This window comes from Dermacentor albipictus, chromosome 10 (genome assembly GCF_038994185.2).
Source record: "Dermacentor albipictus isolate Rhodes 1998 colony chromosome 10, USDA_Dalb.pri_finalv2, whole genome shotgun sequence".
NCBI classification, from domain to species: domain Eukaryota; kingdom Metazoa; phylum Arthropoda; class Arachnida; order Ixodida; family Ixodidae; genus Dermacentor; species Dermacentor albipictus.
In genome coordinates this window covers 50,213,613-50,227,189 of record NC_091830.1, presented here as the reverse complement: position 1 = coordinate 50,227,189, position 13,577 = coordinate 50,213,613, and the positions used below count along the sequence as shown (strand labels likewise).

At 47.1% G+C, this 13,577-nt stretch overlaps 1 protein-coding gene and 1 long non-coding RNA gene across 3 annotated transcripts in view; one reads left to right on the top strand and one right to left on the bottom strand.

The window, feature by feature from the left end:
- Positions 1-13,577, bottom strand: part of LOC135915116 (uncharacterized) — a 54,655-nt gene that overhangs the window by 16,138 nt on the left and 24,940 nt on the right. Inside the window, exon 3 of one of the 2 annotated variants that reach the window (XR_011509178.1) lies at positions 5,948-6,026. The exons of the other annotated variant lie outside the window; for it this stretch is intronic. This is a non-coding gene — a long non-coding RNA (uncharacterized lncRNA). The remainder of the gene's footprint in view (positions 1-5,947; positions 6,027-13,577) is intronic. 2 annotated transcript variants of the gene reach the window in all.
- On the top strand, positions 3,216-5,710 carry LOC139050989 (uncharacterized). The gene is made up of 2 exons (XM_070527924.1): positions 3,216-4,144; positions 5,566-5,710. The coding sequence occupies exons 1-2, from the start codon at positions 3,317-3,319 to the stop codon at positions 5,572-5,574; spliced, it is 837 nt and encodes a 278-aa protein (XP_070384025.1). The 5' UTR covers positions 3,216-3,316; the 3' UTR covers positions 5,575-5,710.

The window sequence follows — 13,577 nt, the reverse complement described above, 5'->3', positions numbered from 1 at the left end:
CATACGGATCTTAGTTGATATGTTTTAAGGCAAATGGTTAATGTAACTCACGAATAAAAGGAAACCAAGGACGCGTCCTTGTGGTACACATGAGGTTACTGGGAGGAAATCAGAGGTTTTGTTATTAAGAACTGTTTAGAGATGGTTAGCCAAGAATTCCTCAAACCATTCAATAGTATTGGGATCTATGTTTCGGTGGCCAAGTTTTAGTATTAGACTTTTATGTGCCATTTTGTCGAATGTCTTTACAAAATCTAAGAAGACAGCGGCTCTCTGTAAGTTGCGTAACGTGTAAATCATGAAGGAAAGTGGCCAATTGGGTTTCGCATGACAGACCTCTGTGGAAACCACGTTGTGAAGGATTGAAGAAATGGCTCGAGTGTAGAAAATTCGCGATATATGACGTTAATGACGTATTCGATGAGTTCGCAAGGAACGCTGGTTACGGAAATTGGACGGTATTTTAATGGCGAGTTTTTGTTCAATAAAACTTGGTGCTGGGCTAGTTGGCTAGTGTCGTTTTTTCTTCGTGTGTCCGTTCCTTTTTAGCGCTACCATCAGTTTTAAAGAGTTTTTGTTACCGGCTTTGTAGATTGGAAGGACGTTTCCCACTATCCAGTCCTTGAGTAAGCTGGCAGTAGCAAGATATTGCGAGTAAAACAAACATAGATAGATAGCAGAAGTACGTATAAGTATTTTTCTGGAACTGTGAGGTAATATCATCATAGTAGATGATGAGGACAGGTTGATATTTTTAACGTGAGAAAATGCACCGCAGACAGACATTGCAATAGGTGGCATTTGGGGGGGGGGGGTATAAAAAAAGAACATGGTGCGTAACTTTCCACCGTATAAACAAATAAAAAGGTACAATTCAATATATCAGCACGTTCCGCATCGGAGAAAACCTCATTAAATTCTTTAGTGAGACTTACAGTACAGGTACTGTGAGGGCTAATTACTTCCTAAAGCTTCTTAGGGTTATATTATCATAGGTTGGGCTGATAAACATGAGAGAATGAATATTTGGCCCAGCGAGTTTCTCTCGAGCAACAGCTCTCAGCGGCATAGTGCTTTTGTTTCCCCCACGCATGCGCATTGCCTTTCAGTTTCCATATATCGGGCGTTCAATACTCAACCAATTGAGCTAGAATGGCGACTAGGCCCCCCGTGCACTTTCTTGGGTATTTCTGCATGTTTACTCGATCTATATCTTGGAACGTTATCGCTAGCGTGACTCCGGGTTCCTGGTGGCGGCTGCATAACATCGTTTCAACAATAATTACGTACTTCCGGAAGAAGCTGACTATCGTCTGCTCACGCACGGCCACGGCCGCCCACGTAGGAAATAAAGTTTGGCCACCCTGCTTATCGGTGTCGTAGCCGTCTGGTCTCGCTAATTTCGACTGTAGTTCTGAACACACTCAACAAGCTTCGAACCACGCGAGACTTAAGTTCAGACCACACGCGCGCTCACTCCTGGTTAGCCGCCTCGGTAGACTCCGCTTCGTATTGAGTGATTGATGACGCTTCAAAATGCGCAAGTTGGATGCGGCTAGTATCCGCCGGTCAAGGTGGTGCAGGAGAAAAGCGGGTCCTCATCCCGTAGCGCAGCCAGACAAGAGCACGTAAGCGCGCACTCTAGCCTCGTCGTGCACAAAGCAAACGCCGCATTTGCACGTAGCGTACGTAGATACGTAGCGTACGTAGCGTAGGTAGATACTTAGCGTACGTAGCGTACGTAGATACGTAGCGTAGGGACCGCCGCCGCCGCGAGGTGGCGCTACCAGTCCACTGGCTGAGCGCACTATGGTTTGCTGAGGACAATCGCAATTGGCTAACGTTCCGCTAACGTTTGGCACGTCGTAGGTGCCAAAAAACCGGAAGTAGTGGCGTCTACTTGAACATCCAAAACCAAATTTGAACTGCGCGCCACGGTGAAGTTCAGTAGGCGGAGCGTCGTGGGGAGCACTCCGCTCCCCGCCGTAGCCTTCGCAGTGGGAATAATTGAAGAAGCGGAAGCACCGCGAATGCTATGTTTGATTGCCAATAACTACGCTTCTGCAGAGCGCATTGAAAAGCTTTTTGCGGCGAAGTATTTGCAAAATAGTCAAATGTAACTTTAAATGCATCACTCGACTTTGATAAAGAGTGGTTCAGGCAACACCACCTAAAAGACTAGCTCAGGGCCCCTTTAACTTTTTATCTAAAATACAACAAGTTTAATTGAAATCAGCAGAGGGAATATCTCAGAAAAGCATTTCTGCGTTTTACACGTATGTGAGTAGTCGGCATCGGAGTTGGGCACAAGCTAAAGCTTGACGTAGTAGTTCTGCGGAAACCCGCAAGGTGGAGAGAAGTAATGAATAAAGGGAAAATCAGACATCCACCCGTTCGTAGCAATTGACAAAGGAAACCCATACGGGTTCCTCGAAACAAAAGCCTCATAGCTGAAGAAAAATTCGTCCTGGTCCGGAGGCTTTTCTTTCGAGGAACCCGTATGGGTTTCCTTTGTAGCAATTGCTACGAACTGGTGGATGTCTCGATTTTCCCTTTATTCAAGCTAACGCTTGCGCCTAAAGGCAGATCAGGGGGCGGATCCTTCCATCACTATTGAAGAGTGGCTCGGTCCGTCCATCGCTGGTGATCAGCAATTGGCGCGCGCACGCACACACACACGCACACACCATACATAAATATGCGTGCGTGCGTGCGTGCGTGCGTACATACATACATACATACATACATACATACATACATACATACATACATACATACATACATACATACATACATACATACATACATACATACATACATACATACATACATACATACATACATACATACATACATACATACATACATGCATGCATGCATGCATGCATGCATACATACATACATACATACATACATTACACTGCCAAAATGTTATGTCATTGCCAACACATTAAACGTGACTACACAGACCGTGCTGAAATCCGGCACTTTCAAATCAGAACGTGCGATTGAACTGCGGCATGAGCTTGTATTTACCCAAGCGACACTTTATCGTGCTTCGATAAAGGGTGTGGCGGCAGCCAAGCGCTGCTTTATTTTATCTGGTGTCCTCAGCCCACGCGCCACCTATGCCGTGAGCAACACGCAGACGTCGTGCGCTGTTCGCTTCTTATATACGATGACGTCACACGCAGTTTGTCTCATAATGCAAAGGCCTTGAGGCGGTCGCACCACACGAAGCGTGGCAGTGCGGGCAGCCGGTTGCAGCGATCCTCCTTCCTAGCCGACAGTCGCCTCGGGAACTTCTCAGACAGCCATGGACTCCGGCGGCAGCTCCTGCAAGTGCGGCGTCTGCGACGAGTGCCTGGAAAGAGGTCGTGATAGCCCGTCTTCGCGGCAGGGCAGCACGAAACGCCCCAAGGTGGAACAGCCGATGCCCGAGGAAGAAATGGACGCCACCTCCGACGTCCGTGAAGGCGAGGAAGCGCAACGCGATCCCAGGGCATCAAGTAGCAGTGGATCTTCCTGCAGTAGCCCCTCGACGGAGTCGACTGCGTTGACGCTGTCTATCGAGAGTCATCAGCTGACTTCTTCCCCTGAGAAGGCGGCGAGCAAGAGCGCCACTGCGACTCAGGCCGGCACACACCCACGTCTGTCCACAGCGACGCTGTCTTCTGGAAGCATGGGAGAATATTCAGCCGATGACGAAATGAGCGCCAGCTCTGCGGTCGCTAAAAAAGTCAAGTCATTGTCACGTAAGCCCGCTTCTCGAGCCACTGGAGCTCTCGGGACGTCTCCGTCAAAAACGGGTGCCGCTGCTGCGGGAGCAACGGAAGCACAGCAAACTAGTTCCGATGCGACGAGTCCGGAAGGCGACGACGACGACTGCTTCCTGCCCCCGGATGCGCCTGCCCCGAGAAAGACTGCGCCTGCCCAACCGGAGACGAACCCCGATCAGTCGGAGGCGACGCAGCCACCTACGAGCCAGGAACCGCCAACCCCGATGGACGTCGGCGGAAGTGAAGGGGCGCAGTCCGCCGAAACTTCCGACGCTCTTGCAGACGTCTCCGACGTGTGCGGTTGCTCGGACCCAGTAGGCGACTCTTCTGCGTCGGAAGAGGATCCAGACAGGGATCGGTCAACAGTGAGTATCTCGAGCGAAAGTTTCGGGCGTCCGCTCCACAGAGTTGACGTTGGGCGCGTGGTCTTTCTGACTGCAGTAAGCGACGTTGCATAGCGACGTGTCCCCGACAAAGGGGTTCCGTGCTTGTGGGATGTGGCAGATCTGCCACAGCGTCCCTATACCTGATTTCAACGAACTGGTTAGGTGTAACGCCCAACATCAAGGGAGCGTCTGAGAAAGCCATAGTGGGAGGTTCTCGAGTTAATTGCCAGCCAAGTGAGGTCCTCTAACGCTCGTTTAAGGATGGGCAGGCGCACGTATTTTTTCCTTTCTCCGTATACAATGGCCGATGGGACTGGTTGCACCTGACCCTCTTGCTTAGAACGATATATAAGCCACATGGCGGATAGTTTAATTTGTCGCTGCCTCTTCGCGAGCACGTAATACAGGATACACTACGTCGTTCCCCACCTTGGACGTTTATTTCTTTCTCTTGCAGCCTGGCAATTATAAACTGTTACGTTGAACGCTTTGTCACTCACGCGAGCACGACGATGCAACCATGTAAATTTTAGTTGTGAAAAGTGCGCACGTGGTTCCTTACGCGGATGCCAGTTCTGCATCGCAAGAAGTTATCGAAGCTACATCACCTTTCCTTCACCCCATCTTGCCTTCCGCCCATTGCCTGTCACACCCCGCTGCGTTTCAAAGCCCTTCAATACCTGCCACAGTAACCTCGACGGCTGTAGTGTTCAGCTGCTCAGCTAAATGTTTCCGGCTCAGTGGCTATGGTGTTAGGCTGCTAAGCACGAGGTCGCGGGATCGTATCCCGGCCATGGCGGCCGCATATCTATGGGGGCGAAATGCGAAAAAACACCCGTGTACTTCGATTTAGGTGCACGTTAAAGAACTCCAGGTGGCCGAAATTTCCGGAGTCCCCCACTACGGCGTGCCTCATAATCGGAAAGCGGTTTTGGCACGTAAAACCCCATAATTTTAAATGTTGCCGTTTTAGTTCACCACTGCGACGCCCGTATGGGGTGACGTGTGTTGTGAAGGCTGACGTAGCCACGCTACCTCAGCCTTCATTATAATCTTGCGGTTGACAGTCCATTCAAGGCCATATTTTGCAACCTGTCGTACTTTCGGTACCAGAACACATCAGTTGCAATGAGATGCCGTCTCAGTCGCTAAAATGCATAGAAGCCCTATGTGATCCATAATGTTGTGGATATACCAATAGCGGGGAAGACGGTCAGCACGCGAAACAGCTGGTCACGTGACCTAACGGTCCCTTTCGCGCTGTTAATGTCACGCAGTATTATCAGGAAGCCTTACTCTGAACGGCGTCGCGCCATTGCTACTCGCATATTTGTCGCTCGCTTTTTCTTTCTGTTAATTGTTCTTCTCGAGCTTACTTTTCCGTCGCTTTTATATTTCAGGCTCTGTAGGACAGCCTTTCAACGGCTCTTCGGAGACATGCCCATCACGCGTGTGGCTGTGACGTGGACTTCGTTGCTATCTTCGGCAGCAACTTTGAAGATTTTACAGATTTTTAGATGAATAAACACGTGGTCCCTTATCAAATCGTCAGGATGTGCATTTCTTTCTCATTGTTTTTCATAAATGCATTCCTTACTCGTGGTGTAACGGCTGTAGCTCCGCAGCCTTGGCTTACTTTCACTTAGTTGAAATATGCAGTTAAACTTTGATAAATGATGTCGGTGAACTTGTCGATATGCTTTGTTATTCCGACATTCGACCGCTTGCGCTAGTAAGTACAGTCGCCGATAGACTTTAGTTCTTCGTTTGTTCACTACTTACTGCGGTCACGTTGGACCATGCAGGTGGAATTTTTCACGTCTTGATTCAATTAATTCGGAAGTACACATGGTAAAAGGTGCTGCAACGAAAAGGTTTTTACGATCATCAAGGCAACATCAAAGTAATAGCAGAAATGCTACAAAACAACAAATAAAGAACTCGGCGATTAGTAGCAGAAACAAAGCTTAAACATTTTGGTATATATACTGACACATGTTCTCATAAAAGATGGAAATGGCGAAAACGAGTGTAGGTTGAAAATGCGGAATACAAGGCACATTCTAATCGGCTGAACTATCTGATGAAACAATATCGGTGGACAAAGGGTTTCACTCGCTTCTATTACAGGGAAAGAATGAATTTCTGAAAAGTGCGTGACTTACGGTTGAATTACATTAGGTGCGCGTCTTGAACGGTTGAGCATACGTGTGGACGTGGATAATGAAAGAACTGTGGAAAATCGAATACAATAATTTTCACCCAGCCACCTTTCTTCGCAATGTTAACGTAGAAATGTTAGTTTGGAGCATGAGAGCACAGGCTGAATTGCTTATTCTGTATTTGCTAAAAATGAAACGAACCGCATGCCATTGAGCCATTTCAAGCCTTTGTATTTATTGTAAAAAGGGTCGCATGCCCCGCTGTCATACTCCAGTTTTGGTGAAACGTAAGACTTTTATGCGAAAGTTTTAACAGCAGCACAGGCGCCAATCTGAACTTGTGCCTAAGAAAGCCTAGATTGGAAGAGACTGATGAGCACATATGTCTGTAATGTGCTTTGACCATGAGGACATACTTGTAAATGCGATGCCTAAGTGCTGATATTTATATGCTTCTCTAACAGGCTGATCACTAATCATGTAAAAGAAAATCAAAGCTTGCTGTTCCTTCGTCACACGAAGCAGTGCTGTCATTTCAGAGTTCAACGTCATGGACCGTGACTTGCCCCATTCATTCATTCATTCATTCATTCATTCATTCATTCATTCATTCATTCATTCATTCATTCATTGATACTGTCAGCCTTTCTCAGGCTATTACAGGAGTGGAAAATCTAATAAATTCACATTCTAAACGAGGTACATTTCACAACTACGATATCGACACAAAAGACAAAGGAAAAATCAAACAGTGGATAAGAAAACGCATGCAAGTGCTGAGGCACAACTATTACATTGGTGTACTACGGTCCAGGTAAGCTTTCAGGCATTCTAGAAAGGCATCGAGGGAGTTAATATCTACAATGGAATCAGGCAGCATGTTCCATTCTTTAATACCACGAGGAAAAAAACTGTACCTAAAACAATCGTTATAAGAACGCGGCACAGGAATGTACATAGAATGGCGGTGTCTTGATGTCTCTTTAGGGTGTATTGTAAAATATGGTTATGTGTTGATATTCAAGTGGCCATGAATTGAAAGGTAAAGAAACTTCAGCCTATCTACCTTAGCGCAGTATTCTAAACTTTTAAGGTTTGCTAATTAACATAATTCGGTTGGTGAATCAGTTCGGCGATATTTATTGAAAATAAAACGGGAAGCAAGTTTCTGAACTTTCTCAATTTTTAATTTGTTAGACGCAGTGTAAGGATCCCAAACAATTTTGCCATATTCAATTACAGGTTTTACAAGGGTGTTATAAGTGAGTGTTTTTACATCGGGAGTTGCATTACGGATGTTGCGTCTTAGTGCCCAAATTGCTTTGCGTGCCTTGGAGCATACATTATCTAAGTGTGTATTCCAGTATAGGTCAGAAGTGAAGGTTAAGCCGAGATACTTATGCTGATGGTCTCTATTAACTGGTTTACCTGCAATGGAGTAAGGGTATATGATTATATTTTTCTTTCTAGTAACAGACATAATTATGGATTTGTCAGAGTTAAGCGCCATCTGCCACTTAGCGCACCAATGTTCTATTGCATGCAGATTAGCGTTCAGTTCTTCTTGATCAGTTGGGGTCTTAATTGTTTTGTATACGACACAGTCATCAGCAAACAGTCTGATTGGGACCGTGATAGCTCTTGGGAGATCATCATACCTGCAATGCTGCGATTTAAACTTAAAATTTATAACCAGGACAATGGACTTCTCTGAAAACTAAACAGTGGTCCGGAAATTAGCGGATACGGTTGTCATAAATAATCTGTAGCTATTTTTGTGTCCTTAATGTACACAAAAAGAAATGATTGGGGCCGGCAACACTTCCCTGGGGTTAACAGACTTAGTAACAACAGGTTAGTTGGTTGCAGGCTTGATGGAACATGGCTATAACGGGACCTTTTGAGGACAGGACACAGAAAGAATGTTCGTAGGACAGTCGCCAAAAGTGTGTGTTCTTTCTGTGTCCCGTTCTCAAAACGCACCGTTATAACCGTGTTCCGATTTCCTTGGGGAACACCGGATGAAACAGGTAACAAGTTCGAAGAACAGTCGCGTACTGCAACAAACTGATCTGTGCGATAAATAAGATTTTATCGAATCAGTTATCAAAGCAGGTAATCCAAAACATTGCAGTTTTTTTAAGTGTTTGTTGTGTGGCCCGCAGTCGAAAGCTTTACTGAAATCGAGAAAAGCTGGATCAATCTGACCGCCCACGTCAAGAGCTAGGGCAATTTCAGGAACGGTAGACGCAATTAAGCTGCGTGACTGTCGGCAAAAGTTTTCGAAAACCACGTTGAAACGCCGATAGAAAATTATTGTCTTCAAGAAAATATGCAACGAAGTGTACGATGTCATGTTATAACAATTTGAGAGCGAGTTGAAGTTAAAAAAATGGATTGGCAATTTTATTCGAGCAATCGGTCTCCTTTATTGCGGATTGCAACCATTTGAGCCAGACACCAGTCACCGAGTAAAGCTTTCAAAAAAGAACCAAAAATAGCTGTGGAAACGGAAGAGAAGAGCTAAGCGTAGCGTCCCAAGAAAACATTAGGCATGCTATCAGGGCCGCCCGACGACTACACATTTACTTTCAGATGGAACGGCAACACGTCTCTCTTGGGAAATAAAGCTGTCTTCAAAACTTTTCTTGCACGGAAGGGAGCGCAACGTTTTCCAAATTATCGGGCCATCGGAAAAAGCAAACTTGAATAAGAAATTAATCTTCCGGAATTTGTGAGTCGGCGACGAAAGTTACGGTTTCATGCTGTGTGGACGACATCTTCACAATGGCAGTACGAAGCGAAGTCAAGCTACGCTTTTGCGTCCACTCTGCTTCCTGAGTTGATGGTATCACCGCAGTGGGACCACGACATCGTGAAAAGCGCTGGCAGCGGGGACCGAATGCTTCGTCTGCCTGTCGTTTCAACACCTCTCTGAAACTCGAGATTACGCCACTTCCAGTACTGAATGCACGGGAAGACAGTGCTCATGATGTCTCGGCACGCACATTCTTTGCACACACGGCAGATTAGCTCTAAAGTAGGGCACACGGGCTGCCCCACGCTAACAGCCATGCGCAGTTATACGGCCGTGCTTAAGGAAGGAGGCGCGTTCCAGCCTGCTCATCTCATTGCGCGCTATCGATCACGTTACCTCCAGCTCGCTACCTTCCTCCCCTTTTCCCTTGCTCGCGCGGGAAGAACGGCCCTCATCAAACCACCATCCTTCTCGATCCCCTCACCTTCGCACGCTTTCCCTCACACCCGACTTTATAGGGAACGTGACGCTGGTCAGCTTTGGCAGTCAGTCACGCTTGCGCGGCGGGATTTGAGGTGCGTTCGCAAGCAGCCGCTTTCATAGTTTAACCATTTGACTATCTGCGCCCGCGGAGGTTTCCTCTTAGTGTTTCGGCATTTCTTCGTGGCAGCAGTGAAATTCCGTATATTGAAATCGTGTACAAACGCACTTCGTTGTGCTGATTCCAAATACGTGGACAAGTTGTAAAAAAAGTAACATACTTCGTTCTATGGACAGTTTCGGTATATCAAATTTCGTCATATCGAGGTTTAGCTGTATAGGAAATCTCGTAATACTTGCGGCGAACTGCAGCGTTCTTGCCGGGTATCAAGATGAAGATTCGCACGTGTTAGTTTAAACTAGGCTGTATAAGTTACACGCAAAGGTAACCAATTACTTCATAACAAATATCCTTGACAACGATTGCAGATTACTGCCCCACGAAACTGAGCAATTACTAAAATGTAGTCGATTATTTCTACGTCACTTTTCTCGCAACCTTTATTAACATTCCGTCAACACGGTAATTATAACGTGCTGGCCTGGGTATCTTGAGTGCGTTCTCTGCAGCTTTATTTCACGTTGTTTATCGTCACTAACAATAATTGAATTTCAGTATTTTCGTCGGTTATCCTCCCTCGTTTGCGTGTGAAGGCACCAGCAGCGACAGTGAAAACATGTTCGATGCTCGCGCAGGGGAGAAGCGCTGTGCAGTACCGTACGAACACCTCGCACACACGATTGTGGCCACTAAATAACCACAATGCTCGAGTCTGGATCCTCTATGAAGAGCAGCACTTAATTTTGATTTAGCTCGAAGAAAGCGCTCCCGAAGGACTAATGAAAAGCTGAAAGAGATTGTCTGCATCACTGATGTCCTCTCACCAACGTCCGAAGTTGTTATCCCCATCAAAACGTAGGACTGCCGGTTCAAATCGTTGGCCAACAACTGGAGAAATATTCTGCGACGATCACTTCCGAGATACTGTCGCCTTCTCGTGACGTAGTGCCCAACTAGCGACGAAGCTCATCCGATTTCGCCCAACCGGCCAATCAGCGCAAGCTTTAAGACGGAGGCTATACTGTCGCCGAAAGGGATCAACGCAGAATATACCTCCCCTGGAAACGCGCGCGCCTGTGGATTGGCCTTTCTGACACTGGTCAGGGTCGGTGCTGAGGAACCCATACCAGTGAACCCAAGCTACTCTGACATTCTGAATTACTATAAGGGGGTCCGAATCAAATACCCTCCACCCCACAACAGCCTAAATCAGCATGAAGCAACTTCTTGGAGGAGGCTGCAAACAGGAACATACCCAAATCTAAACACACTAAGCAAGATGTTTCCCATCCAGTATAAATACATTTGCCCCTGGTGCGGCGCCAAGCCCACCTTATATCAGATTACATGGGGATGCGTTCACAATAAACAATTCCTTCAAATAAAAGACCCGAGTGTGGAGCAGTGGGAGAGGGTGCTCTCCAGCAGCGACACGAAAGTCCAGCATGGACTAGTAAGGCACGCTCACCGAGAAGCCACCCTCAGTGGTGCCCTGGAATAGGGGCGTCGACCCTGCGCAGATGGGGAAGAAGACCGTGAAGACGGCCGACCACATCTGCCACCGCTAATTTCTACACCATTAGAGCAAATAAAGCTTTTCCTCCTCCTCCTCTGACGCTGCTGCATGGAGCGACCGCCGGTGTTACGTTGTAGTTTCTGCCCAATTCAAGAGCTCAAATCTGTCTTGCGTGTTACAGCATGTCAAAATTTAAGTAACTACGTGGTTAGGTGTATTTAGTTACCGAAGAAAGTCGCAGGCTTGCTCGGCACGGCACACCCGGCACAGACACAGTGTATGGGCTTGAGGAGCGGCTCCACATAGGAGCTCCATTTTCGGCAGCACGCACTAGAGGGCCTTCTCGGCGAAGTCTCTGCGCGTAGCTTACACGATAACGATCTGAACTGTCCGCCCGGCGACGACAGAGATCTACGACTTGCGCCGCTCTCTGCACAGCGGTCTGCTGAGCCCGACGTTGCCTGGTTGTAGCCGCGCGCGTATCTCTACGATTCCCTTCTTCAACAGCGGTTGGTACCTTGCGAGGGGGCGCTATAAAGTGTACCGAAGAGTAAACACACGTATAGAGACAACGCGGCGCAGATGACACATTCCTTGACCCGTGGCGAATACGAGGCTCTTGTTGTGGATGATGATATGAATTTATTGGCATCCCCGTTTGTCACCGCCTCAAGCAGGCGGTGACAAATATTTACCTAGCCTGCTTGAGTTTACCGGGGACAGTTACAGGCAAGACCCAACTGCTACATGCAACTGCTACATATCGGGACACCTGGTGGAATGCAACTTCTATGCAAAGTTTGCACATATTAACGCTACGCGGTGCGCATGCCACATCGCGTGACAAGTGGCACGATTCGATGCTGCTGCTGCTGATGCTGATGTAGATTGATTGGCATACCCTTCGAAACGAGGTGGTCACAAACAGCCACCTAGTTTGCTTGATCTAATCGGGTATGCACACGTCTTTCGTGTATGTATGGCGCTGGACTGTAACTTTTTGCTTCCTCAAGACAATCCCACCATTTCTCGGTCGATCCCCCATAGTGGGTAGGAGCCAAATACTTTATAGGAAACACAAACTACCTAGTACCGATACCTATGCAACTGCTACATGGTGTGCCACCTGGTGTAATAATATGCAATCAATTCCAATGCAAAGTGCGCGCGTATCGACACTACGCGACGCGCATCTCACATCACGTGACAAGTGGCACAATGCGATGCTAATGATGATGATGATTGTGATGATTTACTGGGATCCTCTTTGAAACGCAGCGGTTACAAACAGTCACCTAGCCTGCTTCATTTATTCAGGTATACCACACGTCTTTCATGTATGTATGCCGCAGGGCTGAGACTTTGTTTCCTTTGGAAGACAATCCAATAGTTACAGGCCCATTTCTTGGTCAATCGCCCATAGTGGATAGGAGCCTGGCGATAGCTGCGCCGGACACCGGCGGCGGTGGTGGGGGAAAATATCGTCAACCGAAACAGCTATTGGAATGAGCCCATATGAGCTTACGCTGTAAACGTAATTGAACCACAGTGAGCGTTACCGACAAAGTCATATATCAATTACAAAACTACCAAAAGCGTAACTGATTACAAGAAGTTATTGCACATAATTCCTTACAAAATAAATAATTTACATCATTACAACTGAATAAGGGTGTAAATGGGCCTATAACTCCCACCATTACACCATTTTTGGGTGAATGGGTATTAGTGGGAGTTATAGACCTGTTTACACACTTATAGTCGGATACAACTTTAGAAAAAAGGGGGCGTTTCTCCTCCGAGGCGGATGCACACGAGCGTCCACCAATGGGCGCGCACTCTGGACCGACGTCATGCGCCGGACGGCCGGTGACTTCGCCGCTTCGGTCATCTGGGCGGGGCCTCCCCTTTTTTCTAAAGTTGTATCCGACTATATGCACAATTAAGTGTCTAAATTATTTTACAGTGTATACAGTGCCCACTGGTAGTGGGCACCGTATACTCTCAAGAACATCGCGTTGCGAGAAATTATTGGACTATCTCACAATATGCGCCAAACACATCAAGGTCATCATCATCACCTCACAATACCTGTCAATCCCAACCCCGCTGAGGAACCCAAGCCGGTAGTCCAAAGCTATTCAGAGATACTAAACTACTACAGAGGCATCAGACGAAAATACCCGCCCCCTTACAAACAACTAAATAGAGAAGACTCCGTAGCATGGCGACAGCTACAAACTGGAACATTCCCGTGCCTAAACATGCTAAGGAAGATCTACCCCACGCAGTACGAGAGCAAGTGCCCATGGTGTGGAGACAAACCAACCCTATAGCATACCACATGGGCTTGCCAGAAAACAGAAGGGCTAGCC